General features: G+C 38.9%; 2 protein-coding genes and 1 pseudogene across 2 annotated transcripts; all 3 read right to left on the bottom strand.

The window, feature by feature from the left end:
- Window positions 1–1772: 1772 nt before the first annotated feature.
- On the bottom strand, window positions 1773–16921 carry LOC146459709 (polycystin-1-like protein 2). Its single transcript, XM_085089139.1, has 8 exons — window positions 16882–16921; window positions 15780–16007; window positions 13392–14126; window positions 11301–11540; window positions 9639–10889; window positions 9154–9319; window positions 4803–6872; window positions 1773–3615 (listed from the first exon to the last, which is right to left on the bottom strand). The coding sequence occupies exons 2-8, from the start codon at window positions 15981–15983 to the stop codon at window positions 3377–3379; spliced, it is 4905 nt and encodes a 1634-aa protein (XP_084945265.1). The 5' UTR covers window positions 15984–16007; window positions 16882–16921; the 3' UTR covers window positions 1773–3376.
- Window positions 16922–17642: 721 nt separating this feature from the next.
- LOC146459708 (uncharacterized) lies at window positions 17643–19307 on the bottom strand (annotated as a pseudogene).
- A 1177-nt stretch (window positions 19308–20484) lies between these two features.
- On the bottom strand, window positions 20485–23826 carry LOC146459707 (polycystin family receptor for egg jelly-like). Its single transcript, XM_085089190.1, has 4 exons — window positions 23176–23826; window positions 22401–22577; window positions 21206–21331; window positions 20485–20736 (listed from the first exon to the last, which is right to left on the bottom strand). The coding sequence occupies exons 1-4, from the start codon at window positions 23575–23577 to the stop codon at window positions 20497–20499; spliced, it is 945 nt and encodes a 314-aa protein (XP_084945316.1). The 5' UTR covers window positions 23578–23826; the 3' UTR covers window positions 20485–20496.
- Between the last annotated feature and the right edge of the window lie 408 nt (window positions 23827–24234).

Raw genomic sequence — 24234 nt, 5'->3', positions numbered from 1 at the left:
TCGTGTACTAAGGGCTGTCTTATAATCACTAAAGAAAGCGGAGCGGTCACACGGCCTGCTATCGCGTACTCAGTCCCACAACATCACGCACACCACGTTGCTGCTCGCCATTTTGAAATTCGCGAGGAATCTGGGGACGAGGTTTCAACAGCGGCCATTTTGAAATGGGATGTTTTTTTTGCAGCTGATCGACCAATTCAAACTCATACAGGTATGCGAGGATGGCTTGTATGCTATAAATTTATTCACACCCCGATCAGTATTTCGTATGAGAAGCAATGTAAAACCCCGAACACAGGGATCGATCATGATTTTCAAGCTTGGAAGGTAAATAGAATCGAAAACAGAGGTGCTGTGGCTGGACATCAGAGCTTTAATACTCGTCCTGAGTAACGATTTTTCTATTATTTTAGGGCAAGGATCTCCACCTTTGTTTTCTCGCCCGTCAAAGGTAATCCATGACAGCCTTGATTTCCGGATTCCACGAGGTGAAATTAAGCTTATTGTTATTATTATTATTATTATTATTATTATTGTTATTATTATTATTATAAAGTACAGGATGTTGCCAGTCTGTGAATTTAGTTCCTATTCACACTAGGTGCTCTTGCCATTGGCCTGTGCCCGGGCTGTGCCCTGTGCACTAAAAAGGACGTTGTTTATGACTCCTTGGTGCCCAAAGAGCAATCGTGTTCTCCTTCATCAACTTAGCACCCACAATTTGGTTTACTGTATTGTCGGGGAGCCTGAGGGAAAAATACGGGAACTGAGAACTGACAAAATCCTGTTCAGACCAGTGCCCGTGACCGGGAATGGTGCCCGAGTACCACCTTTTGAGGTAGTGCCTGTACCTTGGAATGGTCCCCCAAGTACTAAACTTGGAGGTAGTGCCTGTACCTAGGAACAGTGGCTCGAGTACTTCCCTTGGAGGTAGACAATTATACTATAGGATACAATATTGCTTGCAAGCACACATATTTGGATTATTGGTTACAATATTGTTATGGCCACTTTCGTGGCAGCTTTTAATTGCATTAAATCAGTTTGAATCAGTTCCTTCTGTGACTTCTCGTTAAATGGTTGTTAAATGGTCGTTAAATGGTTGCTCATGTTAAACATGTATTTACGAACCATTGCCTTTCTTCAGATCATGAGAAAATCAGTGTGGAGGTTGCTGAGAAGTGAACTTTTAAACCCACTTTTAAGTACTGCATTACTGACTTCCTTCAGAAGACAAATTCCTGACTGAAAATCAAACTTTTATGTTGACATTAACTTTTACGTTAACATACACTGACCTTAAAGCTACCAAAAGTTACTGAAATTTAACTTCATTTTGAGCCTTCACTCAGCACTAAAACAATAATTATTGCAACCACATTACATCATTGATGGCTAAATGTGTGAGCTAATAGGGTTAAAACTAAAGTACAAGTCCTGAGTATCCTCAAATATCATGCATCATTAAACAAGCGCTCCCTTCTTTAGCCAAATTTAAAATAAGTGTCCCACGCGAGTAGAGCCTCCTTACCCTCTCCTTTTGTCTTGGGCTCTTTTTTTTGGGAAGGGGGGGGGGGGGGGGTGCCAATATTGCTGAGACAACAAACTAAGACTTACCCAAACAGTGTTGTACATTGTGCTTATCACTAATTATTCAACATCAAAGTTGAACTGCTCTTGACTTGAACAGTACAATACATGAAACCAATTAATTCTTTTCATCTCCATCAGTCACATCATATAATTTTCAGGCCCTGTTTTTGCACAAGTGAGACACTCAGAGATCTACATTACAGTGTATATCTAGATGCGTTTGTGTTTGTTCAAGCAGCTTTGTACATGTAACATTTGATATGCCATATACAGTATGTCCAAATGTTATCAAAACTACAACATTGCACAGTATAACTGATTATCCATTTGGTCCCATTTTGTGAGGAATTAATTATTTTAATAACTTGGGTGTGTGTGTGGGGGGGGGGGGGGGGGACCACCTAGTGGTATAAATGTAAGACTATTCCAGACCAGATATGATATTTTCCCATACTTTCTTTTCTGAACTGGCTTGCATTTCACAAACTTCTGAAAAGATTTGGGGCCCAATAAATTATTTTACATCCACAAAATTAATGAGCAGAAATTCATTTTTGTGATAATTTAAAGAATTAAGGATATGAGCACCCAAGAACAAAAAAAGGAACATTTTAAGTTTCCCAAGATTAAGAAATACATTGAGTTAGTTTGTAGCGAAAAAGAACAAAACAAAAACAAAACAAAACAAAACAAATCAACAACAACAAAACCTGGCGATCTGCAGGAAGGGGATAACAAAAATACGTTTTGGTCCCAAGAGCTCTTTGGGAACTTTGAGAAATGCACACCAGGGAACTAAAATTCACACCCGTTTTCAGACCTGTAGATCAAAATGATGACTACCCTATGCATCAGAGTAGTGTTCAGCACCTGATTTCTCCTTGCAACATCCCTGCCTTAGAATAAAGGAAATAATAACCAAAGATCAAATGCATGATGCTGAAGCAAATTCTCCCAACTATAGTCTCTTAATCATTTTAGCCAGAGATCGCTTTCTTAAATTTTAACTATGTTTTATCCTGGCTACGGCTCCTCAATATTTTTGTATAGTCTCTTACCTAGATTTATCTGGTTGTTTCTTAAGCAAAACTGTGCTTTAACCCTTTGACCCCTAATTTCAAAGAACAAATTCTCCTATCTTGTACCCATACCTTTCTTATGAAAGTGCTATGGAGAAGCTATTGAAATATCAAGAAAATTCACCTTGGGTGGTCATATGCTTAATTCTCAAGGCCTTAAGGGGTTGAATAAATATTGATATTACAAGGAGAAACTTGATGCTGATCACTGGTAGGGCTTTAAGGTTTAAACGAATTAGAATAAATTATACGATCTTATAAAAGAATTAATCTACCCTTAAACGTCTTTATTACATATTCTCGTTGAATTGCAAGCTAATTGAATCTAGAAACATTGCTTCTGTCTCAGAACTTTGAGAATAGCCTGCTTTGTAGACCTGCTTATGAGCCTTAGCTTACATATATAAACTTTCTGCAGTCTGATTGATTATATTTACAATTATCTCCAATAAAGGGGTTTCTTAAGTTATTTCTCCTGACTTCACCCCACAAAACGTGTTTATGCTGCACAAGTAAAGTTTGTTAGCTACTGATTTAGTATTTTTAATCCTTTTATAATACGTTAATGAATCATCACTTGTTCCATTTGACAATCAGTGAAAGCACTTATTTGCCCTGCTGGAATCCCTAATTTAGGTGAGACGTATCTACAATGATCTTGTTATGTCTTACATCAGAAATGTCAATATGGCATGCCATTCCACTCAAGTGATCTTGTTAACTGATTTCCAATGATCTACATTGCGGCAAAGTAATTCAAACTCCGCTTCCTTTTTGATGTTGTCCAATCGCTGAATGATGTTGTCCAATCGCTGAAATAACTCGTCCGTTACTGATTTTGTGTCACATCTTGTAAGAGCTGCACTTCCCATTGTCCCCACAACGACAGTGACGGCATCATAATGTGACTTCATTCTTATGCTTCCTTGCAGTGGGGCTTTACCTTTTGTTAATTAAATAAACAAGCAAACAAACAAATCAATCAATCAATCAACCAATCAATCAATCAATCAATCAATCAATCAATCAATCAATCAATCAATCAATCAATCAATCAATCAATCAATCAATCAATCAATCAATCAAACAATCAATCAATCCATCAATCAATCAATCAACAGTCTGTTACGACTGGCAGACCTTATGATCCTTAGATTCTGGATCAAATTGAAATTTGGATATGACATTACTGGCTTTTGAGGAGAGGAGAAAACCGGAGTACCCGGAGAAAAGCCCCTCGGAGCAAGGACGATACCCACTAACAAACTCAGCCCACATATAACGTCGAGTCCGGGAATCGAGCCCAGGCCACATTAGCGGGAGGCGAGTGTTCTCACCACTGGGCCATCCCTGCTTCCCCTTCCTGTAATAAATCATTCACTTTAGGAAGTACATGCCTCTTATTCGTCATCATAATAATAATGACTTTATTAACGAGTCAAACTGCTAAAGACTGGCAGCCAATCTGTCTTTGCTTGGTATCTTGGTCCAGCGTCTTGGACCTAGGTATCGAATTAAGTGTTTTCCGTGCGTAACTGTGTTAAAACTAGGTACGGTTGATAAAGATCTTTCTGCTGTAAGTTGTAAGTGTGGCTGTTAGTCAGAAACATGTAACAAATAGTCCGCAGACACAAATGTTGTTTAACCTTATACATTTGAATACATATGTCCTGCAGTCTTCCTCCTGGAACCCTTTTTCTCTTGGAGTGACTTTGCTGTTGTTTTTACAGGCGTATTTAGCTGTGACTCTTCACCTAGCGGTGGCCTTAAAGCTTTACTGAACTTGCTCGAATGAAAGTCAGCAACCGTCGTTTTCAGATTGGATTTCTTCAAGAGTTTGCCTACTGCCTTGTCATTTCTTTCAATAAGTGTATGCTTCTTCATCTTTAAAGTGGTACTCCTTTTATTTGGAGATAGTTTCGTTTTCGTTTTAGCAGCGGCTCTTAACCTTTTCGCGACCTTGAATTTTCTTGCTTTGATTTGCTTGAATCAAATTCAGAAGCCTTCCTATTATTGAATTTGTTTTTAAAATGCCATTTCCACTTTTGTGTAAAATCTTCCAAGACGTGTACGATTTTCTTTTTTTTTTTTTTTAGATAGATACTCTTATTTAATCGTTAGTCTCCTTACCTTTTCGCTTGAAAGAAGGCGTTTGTTCTCTTGAATCAGGGTCACTGGCAGGCATTTCTTCTTCTATCACTGGCAATTTTTCTTGCATCCTACCATTGTTAAGACTAAGGCGGTAGGTTTTGTTAAGTTCAGGGAAAGGCGACTTTGTTTTTATTGTTCTCGTCTTTTTGTGCAATGGCTTTTTTCCTTTCCTTGATGTTAAGGTTTCTTTGTGCTCACTCGAGTCGAAAGTAGTTCCCTTCTCATTGGATTTCTTTGATGAGTTGTCAGTATCTGCGGCGCATGTCATTGGTGACTTTGCTCCTGTTCTTTTCCGTAAATCATAACTGATTTTATCAAAAAATGTCTCTTTTCCTTTCCTTGATGTTAAGGTTTCTTTGGGCTTACTCGAGTCGAAAGCCGTAGTGCCCATCTCATTAGATTTGTTTGATGCATTGTCAGTATCTGCAGCGCATGTCATTGGTGACTTTGCTCCTGTTCTTTTCCGTAAATCATAACTGATTTTATCAAAAAATGTCTCCTTTCCTTTCCTTGATGTTAAGGTTTCTCTGGGCTTACTCGAGTCGAAAGCCATAGTGCCCATCTCATTAGATTTGTTTGATGAGTTGTCTGTATCTGCAGCGCATGTCATTGGTGACTTTGCTCCTGTTCTTTTCCGTAAATCATAACTGATTTTATCAAAAAATGTCTCCTTTCCTTTCCTTGATGTTAAGGTTTCTCTGGGCTTACTCGAGTCGAAAGCCATAGTGCCCATCTCATTAGATTTGTTTGATGAGTTGTCTGTATCTGCAGCGCATGTCATTGGTGACTTAGCTCCTGTTCTTTGGCGTAAATTATAACTGATTTTATCAAAAAATGTCTTTCTCATTCCATTATTGTATGAACCGGGTTCGTCTGTAATGTCACAGAGTTTGTTTGGAATGACAGAGCTCTTTGCACTGCTCAGTACATCATTTAACTGGGAGATGAATAAATTCATGAATAGTACTGTAAGACTAAGGAGAATCGAAGCGGCAAATATTCTACCAAATGTCCTGTTTGTGTCCGATAGCTCTTCAATAGGCCTTTGCTTGACCTTCCCTAAAATCAGCTCTAGCTGAAAGTATGTCGCCTTCAAGATCGATGAATATCTAGCCGTTCCCGTACTAAAGACCAGAATTCCAAAGTGCATGAAAGCCACAAAACTAATCACAAAAACCATTAGAAAAGACGGAAGAGAGATTGACCATGCTTTGAGTGTAACTGAGAAGATAGCAACTTGTTTGTTGTACCGAACGAACCTCAACAGCTTTATGGTTATGAGAAAAATTAAAAAACCTAAAACGCCATTTTCAGCTTCTCCCCATACAATAACTTCTTGAAAATTAACGTTCGCAAAGACATTTTGTCTCAGTTTTGTAATTTTCAAGATGGCTACAGATGATCGCATCACATTAAGCACAACAGCTAGAACAGAGAAAACTAGTAGAAGGACTTCAATCCAGTTCCATAAAACCTTGAAGAATGACCGTGGTTGCTTATATATGTTGTAGCATACTCTCCCCATGAAGAGTAACACAAAAACATTGAAAAATGTGAAGCAAAGAATGTAAAATTGGTGTAAACCTTTTTCCTTGGAATAAAGGGATATGGTTTCAATCCGCTCAAATAGCGCTTTCAGTCCTGAGGGCTGAAGTTCGTAGAAATAATTTGCAACAACGAGGAGATTTGTAGATGGATTAAATGTAGAGAACTCAAGTATCAGGGAACGTGATTGCTGGTCCAACCATCCATGTCTCTGCAGTGTCTTCATTACTTCAAGTGTTTCATTTTTCTCATAACCAAGATCGGCTACGTATCCTCCTCCCGGATAAAGAGAAAACTGTCCCCACTTTGGCACTACGTCGCTTTCTTCCGGCCTTTGATATCGCCATGGCTTCGGGCAAAGGTTGTTTAATTCTTCTTTCTTGGTAAAATTGTCCACAGGGATCCACCCTGGCTTGTAAAAAGGTGTCGTCTCTTCCTTTTCTTTCGAATAGGCGTAATAACAAGGAGAGAAAGCTCTCTCCTCGACCAATGCATTGCAAGGCCCTAAAATAAAAGTTGAACCATCAATGTTTTGCCCTGGCTGAAAGAACGCAGTTTAGCTGCCCACTTGAAATATATTCCTTAGATAAGATTAGATAATTTATTTCATGTCAAATACCCAGGGGGTGGTCTCCCAGTCCCTTGAGCCACAGGCTCATGATAAAAGTGTTTGACAATATAATAGAAAGCTAGTTATCGTCAATAACTACTTCCTTGAGATTATAATTGATTTAAGGTTACTGGGTTGTACTCAGAGAATGCGTTTGCTTTGTGGGCAAATTGTAGGGAACAACGTTTCTAGTAGAGTCCTAACTTTGATGGCTGGCAAAACTTTGAGAAACCGTAATTAACATAAAAGGGACCATACCGTAGTGCACATGCGCTTGAAGGAGTCGGAATTTGGATAGGAAATAAATAAATAAATAAATAAATAAATAAATAAATAAATAAATAAATAAATAAATAAATAAAAATAAACAAACAAACGAAACTGTGTACACTGAGAGCCGTCAATGCTTACTTTCTTGAATTCTTTCCCATTATTATCAGTATCTTACTTATGTTCTTCCAGGTCTCATGCAATATTCTATTTCAGTTAACACAAAAGGAGCAACAAGAAAACCAAACCCAGCATATCCAACGGTAGAAATTCTGTTGAGACTTTCCTTAGTTACTGGTTTATCAGGTGTGCAAACACCGGGAAACAAGGGAAAACGGACGATTGTTTTTAATGTTTTGAGGTGTTTAGAGGCCCGAGGTTTTTACGTTACTTTTTAAAAGAAAGTTCTGAGTGGAGGGAATTAAATAAAGCTAAAGAATCTTTGTGTCTTTTTTACGAAAATCCATTACTAACGAGCGGCAATTGTCATTGTATATTATGGTTGAACTAAACTGCACAGCGCACACAGTAATTAATTTCAAGATGCGTCAAATGAGTCCCACTTTGTTCGGGGTTTCTTTCAAAGCAGAACCAATTTAACATTTCTGTATCATGAGTGAGGGAGGGAGGGGCGAAAGGAGAAAGCTACTAGAAAGTGATTGTAGCAAACTTAATTTAAAATTTAAAGGAGAATTTAAGGTGATTAAATAGTCCGGACGGCAAATTTGAAGTAACAGCAACTGAAAGAGACACTGAAATGTTTGTTTTTCATTTTACGTTAATGAACAATACATACGTCTGTGTGTTTGCATTAAATAATTTATATTTGATTACATTAATTTATATTTTATTATATATGGGAAAACTCTAAAATACGCGAAATCGTTATTTCTACTGGGCGTCATACGAAAATTAAAAGGGTGGTGAAAATCTACACTTCTTACTAGATTTGGAATTTTGCTCATCTGAATTCAAACTATCATTGCCAACTAACCAGGTTTGTTATCAGTTATAATTAATAAGTTAAACATAGACAACTTCAACGTTAATTTCGTAATTTGAGTTTGTTTTTAATTTAAATTGTGTATAAAATTTTGAATCCAAACAACAATCAATCCAGAAAATGTCAGCGATCGATTGATAAGCTAGCCCTCAAAAGTTGACACCCATGCGATACAATCAGCCATCCAACCAACTTTTGAACCAATCAATTGACTTAACTTAAGGACCGTGCCACCTTTTTCTATTTCGCATTCGTTCTGCGCATCTCAGGATGGTCCAAAACACCATTCCCAGTAAGAAATCAGTCATGCAGCAATTAGAAGATTTTAGTAAAAGCTATTGACATCCAAAAAGAAAATTGAGGGTAACCACGCAATTTTGAGCGATAAATAAGCGTTAATCAAAAAAGAAAAATAGAATTATTTTCGCTTAATTATCTCATTAAATGCGTGACTACCCTCAATTTGTCTTTTTGGATTTCAATTAGTCTTAAACCGCGCAAAAATGCCTCTATATTAAGAGACACCGTTCTTAAACAGGAAATTCCGGTATAAAAGGGGCCTGGCCTGGCCATTCTCACCTTCAGTTGTCAATCAACAATCAGAGCGTAAACAACTGTAAAACAACATGTGTCTTTTTCTACGTCCCGTTATTGGTAAAATTGGCTTTTTTTTTAGAAGAAACCCTGTTAAACAAATTAGACCTTCGTATATTATATTTGCTGCGGCGATATTATGCAATTTTGAAGCATATTTTGTCAGAGAAAGTTTGAGACAACAAGTTGCCACGACGGAACGTCGCCTAAATTTGCATATCACGCCTGCAAAGGTGTGAAACGAAGAATGGGCTTGTTGCTTTATAGCGGAACTTCTTGTTTAAGATATGACATAAAATACTACTTACTAGGTTTAACCCTTAGTTGTCTAACACGTGGCATTCCAACAACGACAGAACACTTGTCGCCGATATAGTTTCTATGATCTGAGAGCCCATTGTACCAAACTTCACCATAAATGGCGGGAACAAAAACATTGATTGACCAGTTCCAGTAAAGAGTGTTGTTAAACACCTGGAATCAATAAAAAGCATAGAATGGTAAACAATCGTATTGCATGACCATTCAACATTGACCTTGAACCACAACCTAACACATCCACTAAGCATAGTCCGCCCCCACCCCACACGCACACAACTGGTGTTAAAAATAATGATGGAATCATATGGAGTTCATAAAATGAAAAGAAGTATTGTAAAGTAGTTTCTGACCAGGTATGTTTCTAAGTACAACTATTGGTGTCTGCAATAATATTATATCTGACTGATTCTGAATAAAAATGAAAAAGCCTGTCGATGTTTATTGGAAGATCCACCGTTAAACTATCGTTTACCTTATTAAGCCCTGGTAGGCCGTCGCGGATTGATTTAGTCATTAAGTACCGATGATTATTTCTGTTTCCGTAACATAACACCATCACAAGGAGTACGAAGCTGCAGTAAACAAAAAATTCCACAAAGATTTGTGAAAAATTATGTTTTGTAGCCTGGCGTTTTCGCATTCTTTCAATGTTGGAACTTTCCAGCTGCCATAACCTTTCTCTAGTTGGCATTTGACAAGATTCTACAGGAGTTGATAAGACATCAACCTGTCCTTTCTTCCTTCTCTTAATGGCTGCCAGAAACACAGCGCCAAGGAAAACCTTAACAGGTTCTTTCACTAGGATATCTTGAAAGATGGAGATCACCATTGATGACAGCCACTGTTCAGATACACTTTTGTGCCAGATAAGGCTGTAAAAGATTGTTAATGTTGTTGAAACAGCGCAGGTACAGAAACACAGAAACCAAGCAACATGAATCTGCCATTTTGACGCAGGTATGGTGCACGTTTGTAGGTGAGGCTTTCTCGAATTCCCTTTATGGAACAAATATGCAATGAAAATGTTAATTGGCGCAACGATAAGGGCGCTTTCAATTCCAATGACAACTGTCCTCCAGGAAAATTTCAGCACGCCAACTTGGATTTCTTGTGTGTATTTTCCGTCAAGTTTGTAAAACATGGCATTGGCGAGCATGCCTGAAAGCAGCATTGAAAGACAACATGTTGATCGCTGTCTTCTTGAAAACTTCACTCTTGGTAGCTTTGCGAAAACGGACATCCAGATATGTTTTTCTACAAGACCTTTCCACCAGCGTTTGAACACGTTTGTGGTGAACTCCGACTTATCTGTTGAATATTTCAGCATCCGCTCTATTTTTCCATCACCTCTCTCAAGAGCTAACCACTGGTTGTTTGAAAAGGACCACGAATGGGATGTCTGTACATCCTGAATGACTATATCTTCAAGAAACCATGATGGACGTATCCCAGTGTTGCTGTGTCCAATTCGCACACCATGCAAGAAACCCAGAGGCTTTTGAACAGCGATGACAAAAACATCTGAACTTCCACGACAGAAGAGTGTGCTATCCGAATCTTCTCGGCTGCTTAAATATAAAATACCTGTGCTTTCTTCAGAGCCATAAATTTGCATGGCAATACTTGCTGTTGTTCCAGCATTCCTCCAGATGCCCGTTGTTATGGTTATCATGTATTCGTACATGCTGTTTGATGTGTGGGGAAGTTCTCTCTCTTGAAATTCCTGAAAGTAAGATGGTTGATTATTATAAAAAGATTCTTGAGGCAGTTGGTTCTAATAATGATAACCGAGAAAAAGTTAAAAAAAAAATAGAGGTAAGGCAACAAACATATTTGGATTCAGATGTTGTGTAACGAGTGGGGAGAAAAGCTTAATAAAACATGTGACAGCTAGTTTTTGTCAGCAAACTTTATATTGTACACCATAATCTCGTCCCGAATGGTTCTTTGAAGCCCAAATTGGTCGTTGGTAAAAGCTCAGCAAAATGTCAAACGAAATCCTACAACATGGGGTATTCCCAGGGTGTCACCAATGCAAGTGCTACCCCTCCCGAAAGGGCTTTCTTCTGGGTTAAAGATACAAAATTAAGTAAAGGTAAGTAAGTTACTAAAGGGTATAATTCGTATATCTTACCACCCTAGCAGCATCTTTTCTATCCGCTTTTCTGACGATAATAAGCACAACAAAATAGGTAGAAAAAACCACCGCTATGGTCACAATGACGGCTACGTTTCCAGTTTCCCCTAGTCTTTTAAATTCTACGAAAACCTCATCGAGATCAATTGGATTAGGCTTGACCAGAAGGCTTCCTCCAAATGAAGTCAAGTGGTTACAGGAACAGTTGACAAACCCATTTATAGTTGCAGAAGCCACCTGTGAAAAGGCGAGAGTGTCATTTGTTAGGTATTCGTTTATGGACAATTCATTGCCCAACAAATTAAGAAGGCGAGAACACAAAGCGGAAAACAGGAGAATAGAACTGGGAGCGATCTCTAGGAATCACTTGACAAATCCTTTTTGCATTCAAAAATGAGATATGTGTTTTCAGTTTTACCAACTCCGCAAGAGTTTAAAACAACTTAATAGTATTATATATAATTTTCTGTGTTATTGAATTACCTTATAACTCTTGCAAAATTGCATATGTGGCAAAGTCGAAAACAAGATAAAATTCCAGAATGTGAAGTTTTCTTAAAACAAGTAGAAAAGTAGTAAATATATTGTTGTTAAAAACGAGTCACAGAAAAAATGTCAGGCTAAGTGGTCATTAGATAGATGGCACTTATATATAATAAATAATAATTTACAAATATAATTATAGTAATTGTATACAAATATAAATGTGATTTATAATTAATAATAGCTCACAAATGTAAATAGAGTATACTGAGAGTCCTGTATACACTTCTTTATTTTCAAAATGGCAATAAAATATGTGAAAAAAGAAAAAGGAATCAGTTGACAAAGGCAAGTGGGAAAGCTAAGTATGGTGGAGTGCAAACCTCTGGAAACTAATATTGGCACCCAGTTACCGCGCACCGAAATGAAACTCAGAGTCAGAGTCAACATGAATTAAACTTAAAACAACTTTATTTGCATAGCAATCGGTAAAGAAGAAATGCAAACAGGGTGCCAACAAGAAGGAACCGAATCTTCATATGGAGCTGAACCCCTAAAAATGTCAACAACATGCAGCCCGCGGGTTAGGATGCAGACTTAATGGAGGCTTGCAGTTTGTCTGACACTGAAGTGGATCTCCTCAAATCGGCATTTCTCGTAGAAGGCATGCTTGGATTTCCGGCATACTATACCACCTTTTCAACAGATGATCCAGTTATATTTTATCACTGGTCCACAAGTGACAGCTGTCACCATAGCAATAGCAATGCAAGGAATTGGTTTCTTGATAGACTCCCACGAGGTGACTTTTTCACTTAATCATGAATAAGCTAACAATTGGGTTGGGGGAGGGTTCCAAGCCCCTGAAACTAAGATTAGGGCCTAGTATGTACACGTGCAATGAAATCCCAATATATCCAAATCAAACATAACAACAACTTCCAGTTCTGAACAGGCGTTAAACTAGTTGAGAGGTTCTATGCTGACATCTTGCAAGTTTTAAAATCATTTAAACAATGTTTGAAAGTAATAATGGATCAGATAATTAACTCTACAGTGTATGTTTTAGTGCTAAGTGGACCTCAAGACACTTACGACTTTCATGAAGGCAATATCAATACATAACTCCTAAAAAGGTGTTGAATATACTTTTTTGAACAAAAACCACCAGAAATATAGATATAGGTTTACCTGTGCATTGCCATACCTCTCAAGTTTGCGCTATTACTGCCACTTCCACTGTTACGTGCATAGCAGAGAATCATAATGTTTCGACATGCCATTTTTCGACATGCTGGATAAACATATGAGAAACCGTTTTGACTATAAAGCCGGAAAAGTTTCCACTTGTTGGCAAAAAAAACCCCGATAAATTAGTTATAGCTACTGACCTAAAATGGCTGGTAAATGAGTTAACTTGTCAACTTTACACGCATCCCGGGAAAATTCAACCTTAAATAAATCAGTTGTGCTAGCTTATATTTAAGACACAGGCCTGGTTAGATGGCATGTCGAAAGATAACACGTCGAAAGTTAATCCGCTGTACGCGTAACAATGCTAATGGATGTAAACTATCGAAAATGAGATGTGATGTGTTGACTTACCTGACATCCTTCTGTTGTCCACATCTGTTGTTCCTCTGACCAATAAACACAACTCGCCAGGGCCGTGCGCATTGTGTAGTTATGATCAGTGCTTGGGTCATATTGTGGCAGGACAATCACTGTTACATTCTCACCATTAGGTGAAGAAGGAGGAGGGGCCTTCACCTCAACACAGGATCGCTTTTGTCTTCCTTGTTCAAAACACGATCGTTTCTGCCTTTTTTTAGGTTTTACAATGCTCTTATACCGCTGAACCTCAACGTAATACTTTCCACGTTTCTGGGCAAATACTTGAATTGGGCCGTTTCTGTTTGTAGAGCAAACGCTTTGCCACTCAATCTTTCCTTGCACCCGTTGCCAAATACACCAACCTGTACTGGATACAGTTCCATTAGCATCGTGTTCAAGGAAGGTTGGTCGATAGCCAAATCTGATGAAAATCGTCAAGTTCATAGCTGCATCCGCTGGTGTTATTTCAAGTTGAATTAACGTATTTTCATAATCAACATTTATCTCATGAAAACGAGAAGCATTCTTCTTTATGAAAAAATTCGTCGACGGGTCTTCCGACGTGATGCTTGTGTTCTTTAAAGGAATTTTCATAGAGATGTCACTGGATGGCAATACCCTTATGGGCTTTTGTTTGTCATCTCTGAGTTCCAGACTTAAAACATTGGAATGAACCCTTTCACTTGTGCTGCTCCAGATAAAAGGGTTGAATCGCGTTGCTAACATCTGGAGTAATGAAAAAGCAACTGTTTTATTGATGTGATACCGCACTTGTTATTCTAAATCCTATTAATGAAAACCTTTTGGGATACATAACTAACCAGTCAACTTTTCGTTTTTATCTTTTAAACTTGGTTAATGATAACCATGGAAATTTCTTCTTTTCTTGGAGATTGAAGTCATGAGGCAATCTTAATGAAATTAAAGGCGATAAGAATTCCTTAAAGTGTAGGTAGTCCATACTGGAAACCAATCTTAACAACAAAACGTATTTTTGACAGTAGGTGCCATAGGGGCTGTAGGATGAGAAGATCTGTATGTTTATAACTGACCACGCCATTCGTGAATGGATGAATAAATGCGGAATGGCTACCAAGTACACTAGAATGCGAATGCGTATTAATTGAACTGATCAGGTAAGCTATGTTTAGTTGAAATGGCAATTCTATACAATGTGATTGACCAATCTCCAAACTTTTGTGTGTACATGGTATTAAAGATCAAGATTGCATTTTCGTCAATCCTAAAGCCTCTCACGTCAAATGTTTAGGTGTCGCTGTATGTATTCTCGTTACAAAAAACACGCAGTTGATCGCATCCCAAAAATCACGTGAGTAGTGAGATTGCACTATCTCGGTCTTTCCTGTACTTAACCGGATTGTTTCAATGACCTCAGTCTTTAATCACCGCTTCGAGTCATAATATTCTCAATCAGGCCTGCTTCAGTCCAAACAACTTATGCATCAGTCAATTCCAGCTGTGCTCATCCCCCCGGGCAATAGTGGGGCATTTTACCACACTGTCTATCCCGGGGGTCGGGCATTAGTCTTCCACCCAATTACCCCCGGGCATTTGACCGTCTCACTTTTTTTCACCCTACAGCATTGTCGCTTCCTTAATGACAAATTCATCGGCAAATACAGTAAGTTTCTTATTGAATACGTCTAGATAGGACATAAAATGGGACGCTAGAGCTGTAGAATGACCTATTTTTGCACTAACTACGGGAAACAAGACCCAGCTAGGGCTTAATTTGGCCTGAATTAGCTTAGAATGTACTGAAAGTAAGCCGAGAAAAAAAGAAAATAAAACATTTTTGACATGTTTGAGCCACCACCCCGGGGCATTTGAACAACTACTTTGTCCCGGCGGTGGGGCATTTGCCAGTTTATTTTCAAAAAATCCTAATTCCCGGGGGTCGGCCGAGGGGGGGGGGGGGGGGATGGGCATTGTTGGAATTGACTGATGCATTATGATTTCAGAGAAACAGGCGTCTTCGATGTGCAGTAAATGCTATTAGTAATATTGTGATTCATTCAAATCATCCCTACTGATTGCTAATGTAATTCACAAAGGTTGTCGCTGTTGTTGTTGTTGTTTTTTTAACTCTCATCTTCGCTACCCATTCATTTCAGTCTGACCACAGGTCACCCTCGTTCTCGGAATTTAAAATATTTGAAAATCCTCAAATTAGCCAATCAAACCATTTTGGAGCTAAGCAGTGGAAGCTTTCTGTCATGGTCTGAAAATATGAACGATTCGGAAAAGAAAACTGAGAAATTTGATACCAATTTTAAATTTGTTACATGAAGTGTATACACTAAGAATAGCTGCAAAAATGAACTGCATGAATGTAACAATAGTCAACGATGATTTTACCTGCATGTCAACAAAACTAGTATTGTCCTCTTCAAAACCAGCCGTTAAATTTAAGTGTCCATAGGCATTTCCAATCTGAAATTCGGCCAGTTTAGAGGATGTTTGTCTTCTTACAGTGAGCAACGTGTCAGCGACCTGGATCGATGTCATTTCGTCAAGACTCAGTTCAAGTAGTGCATTGCTTAGGTTGGTGACAACGTGCATGGATCGTTCTACCAAATCAGTACCCTAAGGGAGAAAATAAACTTCCGGGATAAGCACTGGAGACTATATGTATTCACCCTTATCAATATGGGAGGTTAAAATGGATCTACACATTCAATATCGTGACCGGAACACCAATTCCTTTTTAAGGTTCAGTTTATTTGCCCTGAAAGGCACATTCAGAAATTTGGTTCACAAATGCTTTTTCTGAGAGGCAAAACAAGGACAAAATGACGTGCTGTTCTTGTTGACTGTCAATGGTCATTGCCTTGATACTATGATAGTGAAAGCGCGGTGAGTTCATTTTGTGACAATCGGCAAGTTTTTTTTTTTTTTCGTGCTTATGCACACGGTTCTCAAGAGAAGGGAATGTTTTTGCTGTGAGTAGTTGTCTTTTCCAGAAGCGGGATTTTGACTTGGTTAACTTATTTCATAATCATGGAAATTTTTTCAATCATGTTTTGACGTTAGTGAATGAATGCAAGTGACTTTGAAATTAATTATGACATATTTTTCAAAGAGTAACCATCTCGGATTTCTTCAAATTGAAAACATAAACTTTAGAGTTCCAACAAAATTGACCGGACATTAGAGATTCGAGTGCTGACGTTTCGAGCGTTAGCGCTTCGCCAGGGCGAATCAAGGAATTGCGTGATTTTTGTGTTTATATAGTGAGCAGTGGAGGTATGCTATTGGCGGGAATATGGTAACTGGAAAACAAGAATATATTAGTCCAATCATGAAAAAGATCTGTTGATTCCGTAGGGATTGAGAGTGCCGATTTGGAAGAGGAATTTTTGTTCTAAAGTTTTGCGGGTTTCTGTGTTACCATGATGAAGAGAAATACCACAGGTCTTGGGGCAGTCCTCAAGGAGAATGGCCAGCTAGTGTATTATACCTCAAGAGCTCTCACTAATGGAGAAAGAGCCTCTTGCAGTTCTGTGTTCTTGCCACAAATTGACCATTGAATATTATGCTATTGAGATCGGATCCAACTATGTACAGCGGCAGGCGGTAATCAGGAAACCAATACGTCAATCCTCAAAGCAATTACAGACAATGAAAATGGCCCAACAAGTCATTTGTCTCCAACAAATATACAAAGACAATTTACACAACCCGCGTATAGCATTAGCTTATCTGGGCTACAATATTGCTACAACATCGGCAATACAATGTAGGACTGTGACATGCAGTTGTAAGCGAAACGCATAGCTATAAGGTGCAATAATTAGTAATAAACAAAAACCAAAGCCCGTTGAATATTCTAGACCGCAGCCTACCATCAAACCACTGGAGAGGTTTAGGGACGGTGCTAGGGAACCCGGAACGTTTTATAAAAGAGACTAGGACTGAAAACATTTTGGATTTTAAGTAACACTTGAAGAAGATAATGTGGAAGTAAAGGATGCAGTATTCACATCATTATTATTATTATTATTATTATTATTATTATTATTATTATTATTATTATTATGCAGTTAATAAACGTATGGATGCTAAAATAGAACCACATAGGGCGCGCAGCGTAACCTATAAAAAGAAAACTGCTGAGTTAAAAAAAATAAAATTAGCGAAAAAATATAAAAATCTCATAAAATATAAAAGTTCTCTAATACCAAAACTATATTGAGCTTCTACGCCTTTCCTAAAGGAAAGTCAATTAACGGTAGCTTTGAAAGTTCTCACTATGTTGAGAGAACTCGAGATGGTAGCCTTCTGCATCCCTCTTAATACGTCATAACCCATGCTGCCAAAAAGCTTTCTCATTGTCAGGTCTACATCCCTTGACCATCCCCCAAGCACGTCAATGATGATGTTACATTGTTCAACGTCATAGCCAGGGTACAGCTTCTCCAGCTCGAATCGCAGTGGCCCGTACTTGACCGTTTTCTCCTTGGACTTCTTTTTCCGATGCTCCAGCCACGAACAGGACATCTCCAAAGCCCACACCTTCTTATTCTTGTGGTCCACAAATCGAACGTCCACTCTGTTAGCTGGTATGTTTAGCATAAACTGGAGCATCCCGGCAAAACGCTAATGCCTCAGATGACTCATAGACTGGTTTGGGCACTGCACACGAGTACCAGGGAGGAACTGATCCTCAGATCCCTCGTCATCTCGAAAAAGAGGACTTTCATTGCTGCGAGGTATCTTTCTAGGTACTTAGACTGGGCCAGAGCAGAACAACTCGCTAGCACATGCGCAAGCGTCTCAGGAGATTTCCCACAGTCTACACGTGACGTCGCCCTGTTCTGCACCTGTTTTGTGGACTGTGTAAACCTTAGTGGGCGTAAGCTGCTCGTACAACTCCATTACTCCAGCGATGGTATGGGTAGGAGCACAGGTCCAATCACGCAACCAAGCATCCACTCTGATTTAGCTCGCTATCCTACCACCTAACCTGCAAAAACCGTCCATGCCACTTCTCCTCTTTGATCTTCTCTTTCAGCTTCTCCATATCTACCTTCTTGAGATGTTCTTTCACCTTTGGCCCCTGAATCTTCGTCTCAGAATCGCTCACAGACCAGCACGACTGTTGAGGGTACTCCAAAGACAGGATCATGCCCAGTTCCTCGGCAAACTTATGCGCTTCCTTTATCAGTGAAGTGTGTCCCTTCTCTACCACCCTCTCTTCGAACTGTTGCACTGCCCTCCTAGAGGGATCCGTGTTCTGACAGAGCTTTATTGCTGCCTTGATCTTGGTCAACTTGTATTCGCGCTCAACCGAGCGCAAGCCACGCCCTCCTTTCTCTCTTGCCAAATACATTATCGCCATCCAGCTTAAGGGATGCTTCCCGCCGTTTTCACAGATGATCTTTCTAGCCTCTCTGTCGATAACTCACAGTTCTGTGATTGGCCAGTGTTGAGTCCACATCAGATAGGTTAGGACTGGCATTGCGTACTGGTTGCTGGCTCTTACTCGGTTAATATCTGACAGAGGACTGGACCATATCACCGATAACCTTTTCAGATACACCTTGGCTGCGCACTCAAGGGCCAGCTTTTCATCTTGTGTCACTGTTTCTTAAACTCCTAAGAACTTATAACTGGTCCCAGGCTTAAGACTCTCAACCACTGATGACTGGTCCAGCTTCGTCCTCACCTTATTTTGCACTTGGTTGCCCCTCTTGACGTGAAGGACATTGCATTTCTTAGGGTTCCAATGTAAACCCATATCCTGCATGGCGTTGCTAGCAGACCTCAAAACTCTGTTCAGCTTGGCCTCAGTCGATGCGAACGCCTTAAGATCGTCTATATATAACAGGTGGGTTACCTTTGCTCTTATAGGCTTTGAAAGCCTATATCCTTCGGTAGCACCTAGTAACCAGACTACTGGGTTTAGGGGCAAGGTAAAGAGGCGCGGACAGAGGGCATCGCCTTGAGGTAACCCCTTGAGAAACCGGATCGAACAGGAGAACTCAGGTATCTGCTTCCTGACAGCAACCATCTTGGTATTCCAGCAAGCGGCAAGATGACTAATCGTTCCACATAACCACTTAGGAAAGCGATGGATCCTCATAACTTTAGCCAACCAGGTATGGTCGACCGAATCATAGGCTTTCCTAACGTCTACCCAGGCCATGCTAAGGTTTCTCTTACCCATGTGACAGTCAAGAGTCACCATTTTGTCTATCAATAGATTGTCTGTCGTGCCGCTACAGCCAGCTCTGGCGCCTCTCTGTTGTCCCTCCATTAGATCGAATTCTTTCAGGTGACTATCCATAGCGATAGTCACCTTATTATTATTATTATTACTATTATTATTATTATTATTATTATTATTATTATTATTATTTTTATTATTATTAGCGATGATAGATCATATGATTTTTTATTACGAACAAGAATACTATTTTAACTTGATGAGATCTTTTTTTTTCCTTTTTCTTCCAAAAAATTGTGCTTGAACTCCCCCCTGATAGTCTCTTTTTTTAATCGACGAGAATTGTAAATAGGTTTTAATAGCTCTTTTTTCTACTTTTAACTTGTAAATAACAATTTGCTTGGAATATTTTATTATTATTATTATTATTATTATTATTATTATTATTATTATTATTATTATTATTATTACTAAATACTACAACTACCATTGTATAATGTAATTTCAGCGATTTGATTGGCTTGGCGGTTATGGTATATGCATGAGTCATTATACCATGACCAAGGAAAAGCGACCATTCAATTGTATTTTGGTTATTCTCTCAAAGCGAGATCAGAAATATTAAGCAACATTTGTTGATTGTTTTCAATTAATAAAACAATTATTCCACTATCTCTTGGGATATAAGATGATTATAGCCAACGAGGTGCGCTATATCATATCCAACGCGCGTTGGTGGAATAATTGTTAATTATCCACATGCGAATGTAAACCACTAAGCATTGTGGGTCTGGTTGTCACCGACCAGGGTGAGTGTGTAGTTGTTTGTTGAGTAAGTCGAGCTGATATGCTGCGCCATCCACCCCGCAAACAGTACAAGGTTGCGTTTGAATAACACTGAGAACTTTAAAATAAATAAATAAATTGATAAACCTTATGCATTGCTGCAAACGATTGCACTCTACTTGCCTGATCCTTGGTTAAATCCACTGAAGCAAGCACCGCTCCAGCTTTAAGCATGTTGTTTAAGCAAAAGCCCAAGTTTTCTGCAGAGTTTGTTATCAGCGGTATATCCTTTGTATGCTTTGCTTTGGCCTTAGACATCAGAAGTGACGTCATCGAGTCCACATTATGCAGCGAAATAGCCTGAGAAGAATAAAGATACTAAATTAGATGCTATTAATTTGGTAAATTAGTGCAAATTTAAGCAGTCAAAAGGTACTTCCAATTTGTCAGAATCCATTGAACCAAGGTATGCGCTGTGATTCGGCATTATTTTTTTTTTCTTTCGGCGTTAGTACAACTCAGTAATTTAATGACCTTGTCAGAGCAAAGTTGCTCCCCCCAAAGAGCCAAGACAAAACAACAACAACCAACATCCACCTTTAATAATAACGAAGATAGAGTAGTAAAAAGGGTAACACACACACACACACATCCTATCTGTCAGAAACACTTGAAGCGAGTTATGCGCTGTGATAAGGCTTTGCCCTTTTTATTTTATTTATTTATTTTTGTGTGTTTGTGTGTGGTGTAAAGCGAATACAAAGCGGTAACCTACACGAAATCGCAAAATACAATCTGGTAAAAAAGTAACTTTGCAATTAGTACTCACCAAATATTTATTAGATACAGTGTCTGCATCTTGTGTGGCAAAGGCAATTACATGGGAAATTTGCATCAGTTCTGAAATGTTTTTGACATCAAACAAACTGAATTTTTTCAGTACAAAGTCGTTGATCTGTAAAAATACAAATGTAAGTAAATAGGTCTGATTTTAATCGAGGAGTAGAAACGTAAATTATCCGGCGGTATGTCTACACTCCAGACAGCCGCTTTCCAGGAGATGAGGTAGACTGCCCTGGGGAAAAGGAGGGGGGGGGGGGTAGTACGCAGTATTAGGTTTAATTAGGTGTTAACATTAAACTTCAACGATGTCACAATTCATCTTTTGTAAGTTATCATCTAATATTGTTTCCCAATCACTTTGAGTAATGATCCGAGCTGCTCGATTATATGCAGTTTATCCAGTCTATCAGAAAGGCCTTTGCTTCAGCCGACCCAAACGGGTCAAATAAAGAAAGAATTAAAGATATATAGATAACGAGCAACGTTTCTATAGGGGACAAAAGGTGGTCAATGTGGATCGACCAGGAGAGATTCTCGTCAATTTAAATTCCTAGAGATTTGCTAGTCTTAACTTTCTGTATCGGATCATCAACCATTTTGATTTTGAAAGGAAACATTAGTTGGGCAGCTTTCGAACTAGAACAAACTAATAAAAAAAAAAAAAACTCAGCCATTTAACTTTATCTGCAAATCATGAAAGCAAGATGCCGTTCAGACTGTTAAATTTATATCATCGAAAAACACACGCGATTTCGAACTTCTTACAGAAAAAGGAAGATCATTATATAGATGAGGTAGAACAAAGGCCCTAAGATTGATCCCTGGGCACACCACAAGAAATATGCTTTGCTTAGATTTCACACTTTTGTTGACGACCGGTGAGGTATATTATGTCTTTTTTGAGCGATAAAGGCTGATTGTGTCACATTTGTTCGTTTTGAAAACAAGACAATATCCGTAGTAGTGAATCCAGGCTGATCATTTGTATTTTACCGGTGAGCATAAAAGCATTTCGAAACTCCTATTTGATACGACATCCGAGGGTCACAGTTTGTTATTCATCAGCACCAACTTCGCTAAACAAAGACAATTTACGTTTGTTCTAATAGGTGTTATTTCTTGCAGAAAATTAAAATAGCTCTGAAATAAATATTAAGTAGGCAATTGAAATACGCTCCCACCTCTGTTCTCAGGCTTCCATTGATTGAGGAATCTTTTAAAATTCCTTGCATCACAGTAGTCGCTATTTGAACGGCCTTGTTCAGGTCACCGCTGCTAATTGCTTCAACCAGAAGGCTATTATTACCTAATATTAACTCGGATACAGTCTCGGACGTAATGTTCCTCCTCGGTTCCACCTGGCAAGGCAAATAACAAGTAAAACTATCGAAAGAAGCGTACACTTTCTTTAACAAAGTCGTTCGTCGCTCTCGCTAAACGACTTATTAAAAAGAGGGCTTGTGGTAAGTTTACATGAAGGACACAATCAATGTAGAATCTTTACTGCGAAAACATTGGTATGCATAAGTCATCCAGCCTGTAGTTCGTGATGGTTTGGCACAGAGAACTGAGACTTATTGATACAGCAGACGCAATATGTCCAAAATAGTGCAACGCAATGAGAACGAAGTTTAAGAGAACGTTTTTAAGTAGGGGTACAAACGCGAACCACACCACAATCACTTTCCTTGTTCGACTGAGGAGAAGAAAATAGCTTTCGCAGCACTAGCAACTGCACACGCACTTCGCATGCACCTACTGTGATTGATTGTCCCTTTAGCAGATTATAATTTTAGATTTAAATGTAAATCTCTTATTTGAGGAGAGCGTGGTCAGTTTTGCCAAAATAGGCGACGCTTCATCTACAAGAAGCTATCTCGAGGCTGGGAATTGCAAATGACAAGTGCATTCATTCTTCGCGCATCCTTAGCATTCCGTTTTTGAGTAGAGACTTACCTGGACTGGGAAAATCACGGCTGGGGCAGAAGCGCCGTCCTTATCAGTCACAGTTAAGGTCACGTTCAACTCGTAATTTTCTGACGAGACTCCAGAAGGCAAGAATGAAATGACAGAATTGTTTAAACCATGGTAGAAGGAGCTTGTCAAACTGTTTTGAAGATTAACTAGAAACCGGTACGACAAGGGTCCGTTTTCACTCTCCCAGCCATCGCATTTAAGTGTAAAGTTGGTCACCAACGAGGTTCCAGACGCTGGTTCTACCGAGCAGTTTCCACTCGTCGGAGGTAATGACGTGGAAATGCCATGAAGAGACATTCCTTTAAGGCCATCGGCAGCTTTTACGAATACTACCAAAGTGTAGTTTTCTCCCGCACCAAGTGAATTCTTCTCTATTACCATAACATTCGAGTTTTGAGAGGTGTTCCAAAGTAACCGGTTGCCTTCTTTTTTGTAGAGTACCCAGTCGTATGACTTGATATTGGTGCACTGCAAACCCTGACAGACAGCCTTAATACTCAGTTTTACCGATGGAATAACTTTTGGTCCACAGTTTATGATGCATCTAAGACAAACAGTATGTGTTATAAAACAACGAATTGGATATTACGTCAACTGATCCGCCTATGCTCCTGACCCCAGTGTTTTGGGATTGTGTTATCAAGAAATTCGCATAATATATACAAAACCTCTTTTTGAGATTCAGGCTGAGCGCCCCAAAATACATTGCAATTCAAGATGGCCGCCAGATTGCCAAAAGGTATAATGAAGCCACGTTTTCTTTCAGTTCACTTTCAGTTGAGCCATTATCCTTTCTACTTTACCGTTTTGCGCTGGTCAAAATAATTCAGTTGCCAATGATTATTGCTAAATTGAGTAGGTTAGAGGTATACAAATGATAAGGTAATAAATCTATCTAAAGTGGAGAAAAACTGGCGTTTTACCTTTGAGATATGTTGCATGGATCTCCTCTTTCTAGAACCCTAGGAACTAATCATGAAAAAATGTATTAGTCATCTTAGTTCTCTAAAGAGAGAAGTTTAACACAAAAAGATGAGT

This window comes from Pavona decussata, unplaced genomic scaffold, assembly GCF_977016875.1.
Source record: "Pavona decussata unplaced genomic scaffold, jaPavDecu1.1 SCAFFOLD_217, whole genome shotgun sequence".
NCBI lineage: Eukaryota > Metazoa > Cnidaria > Anthozoa > Scleractinia > Agariciidae > Pavona > Pavona decussata.
This window is presented reverse-complemented; position numbering and strand designations above follow the sequence as displayed.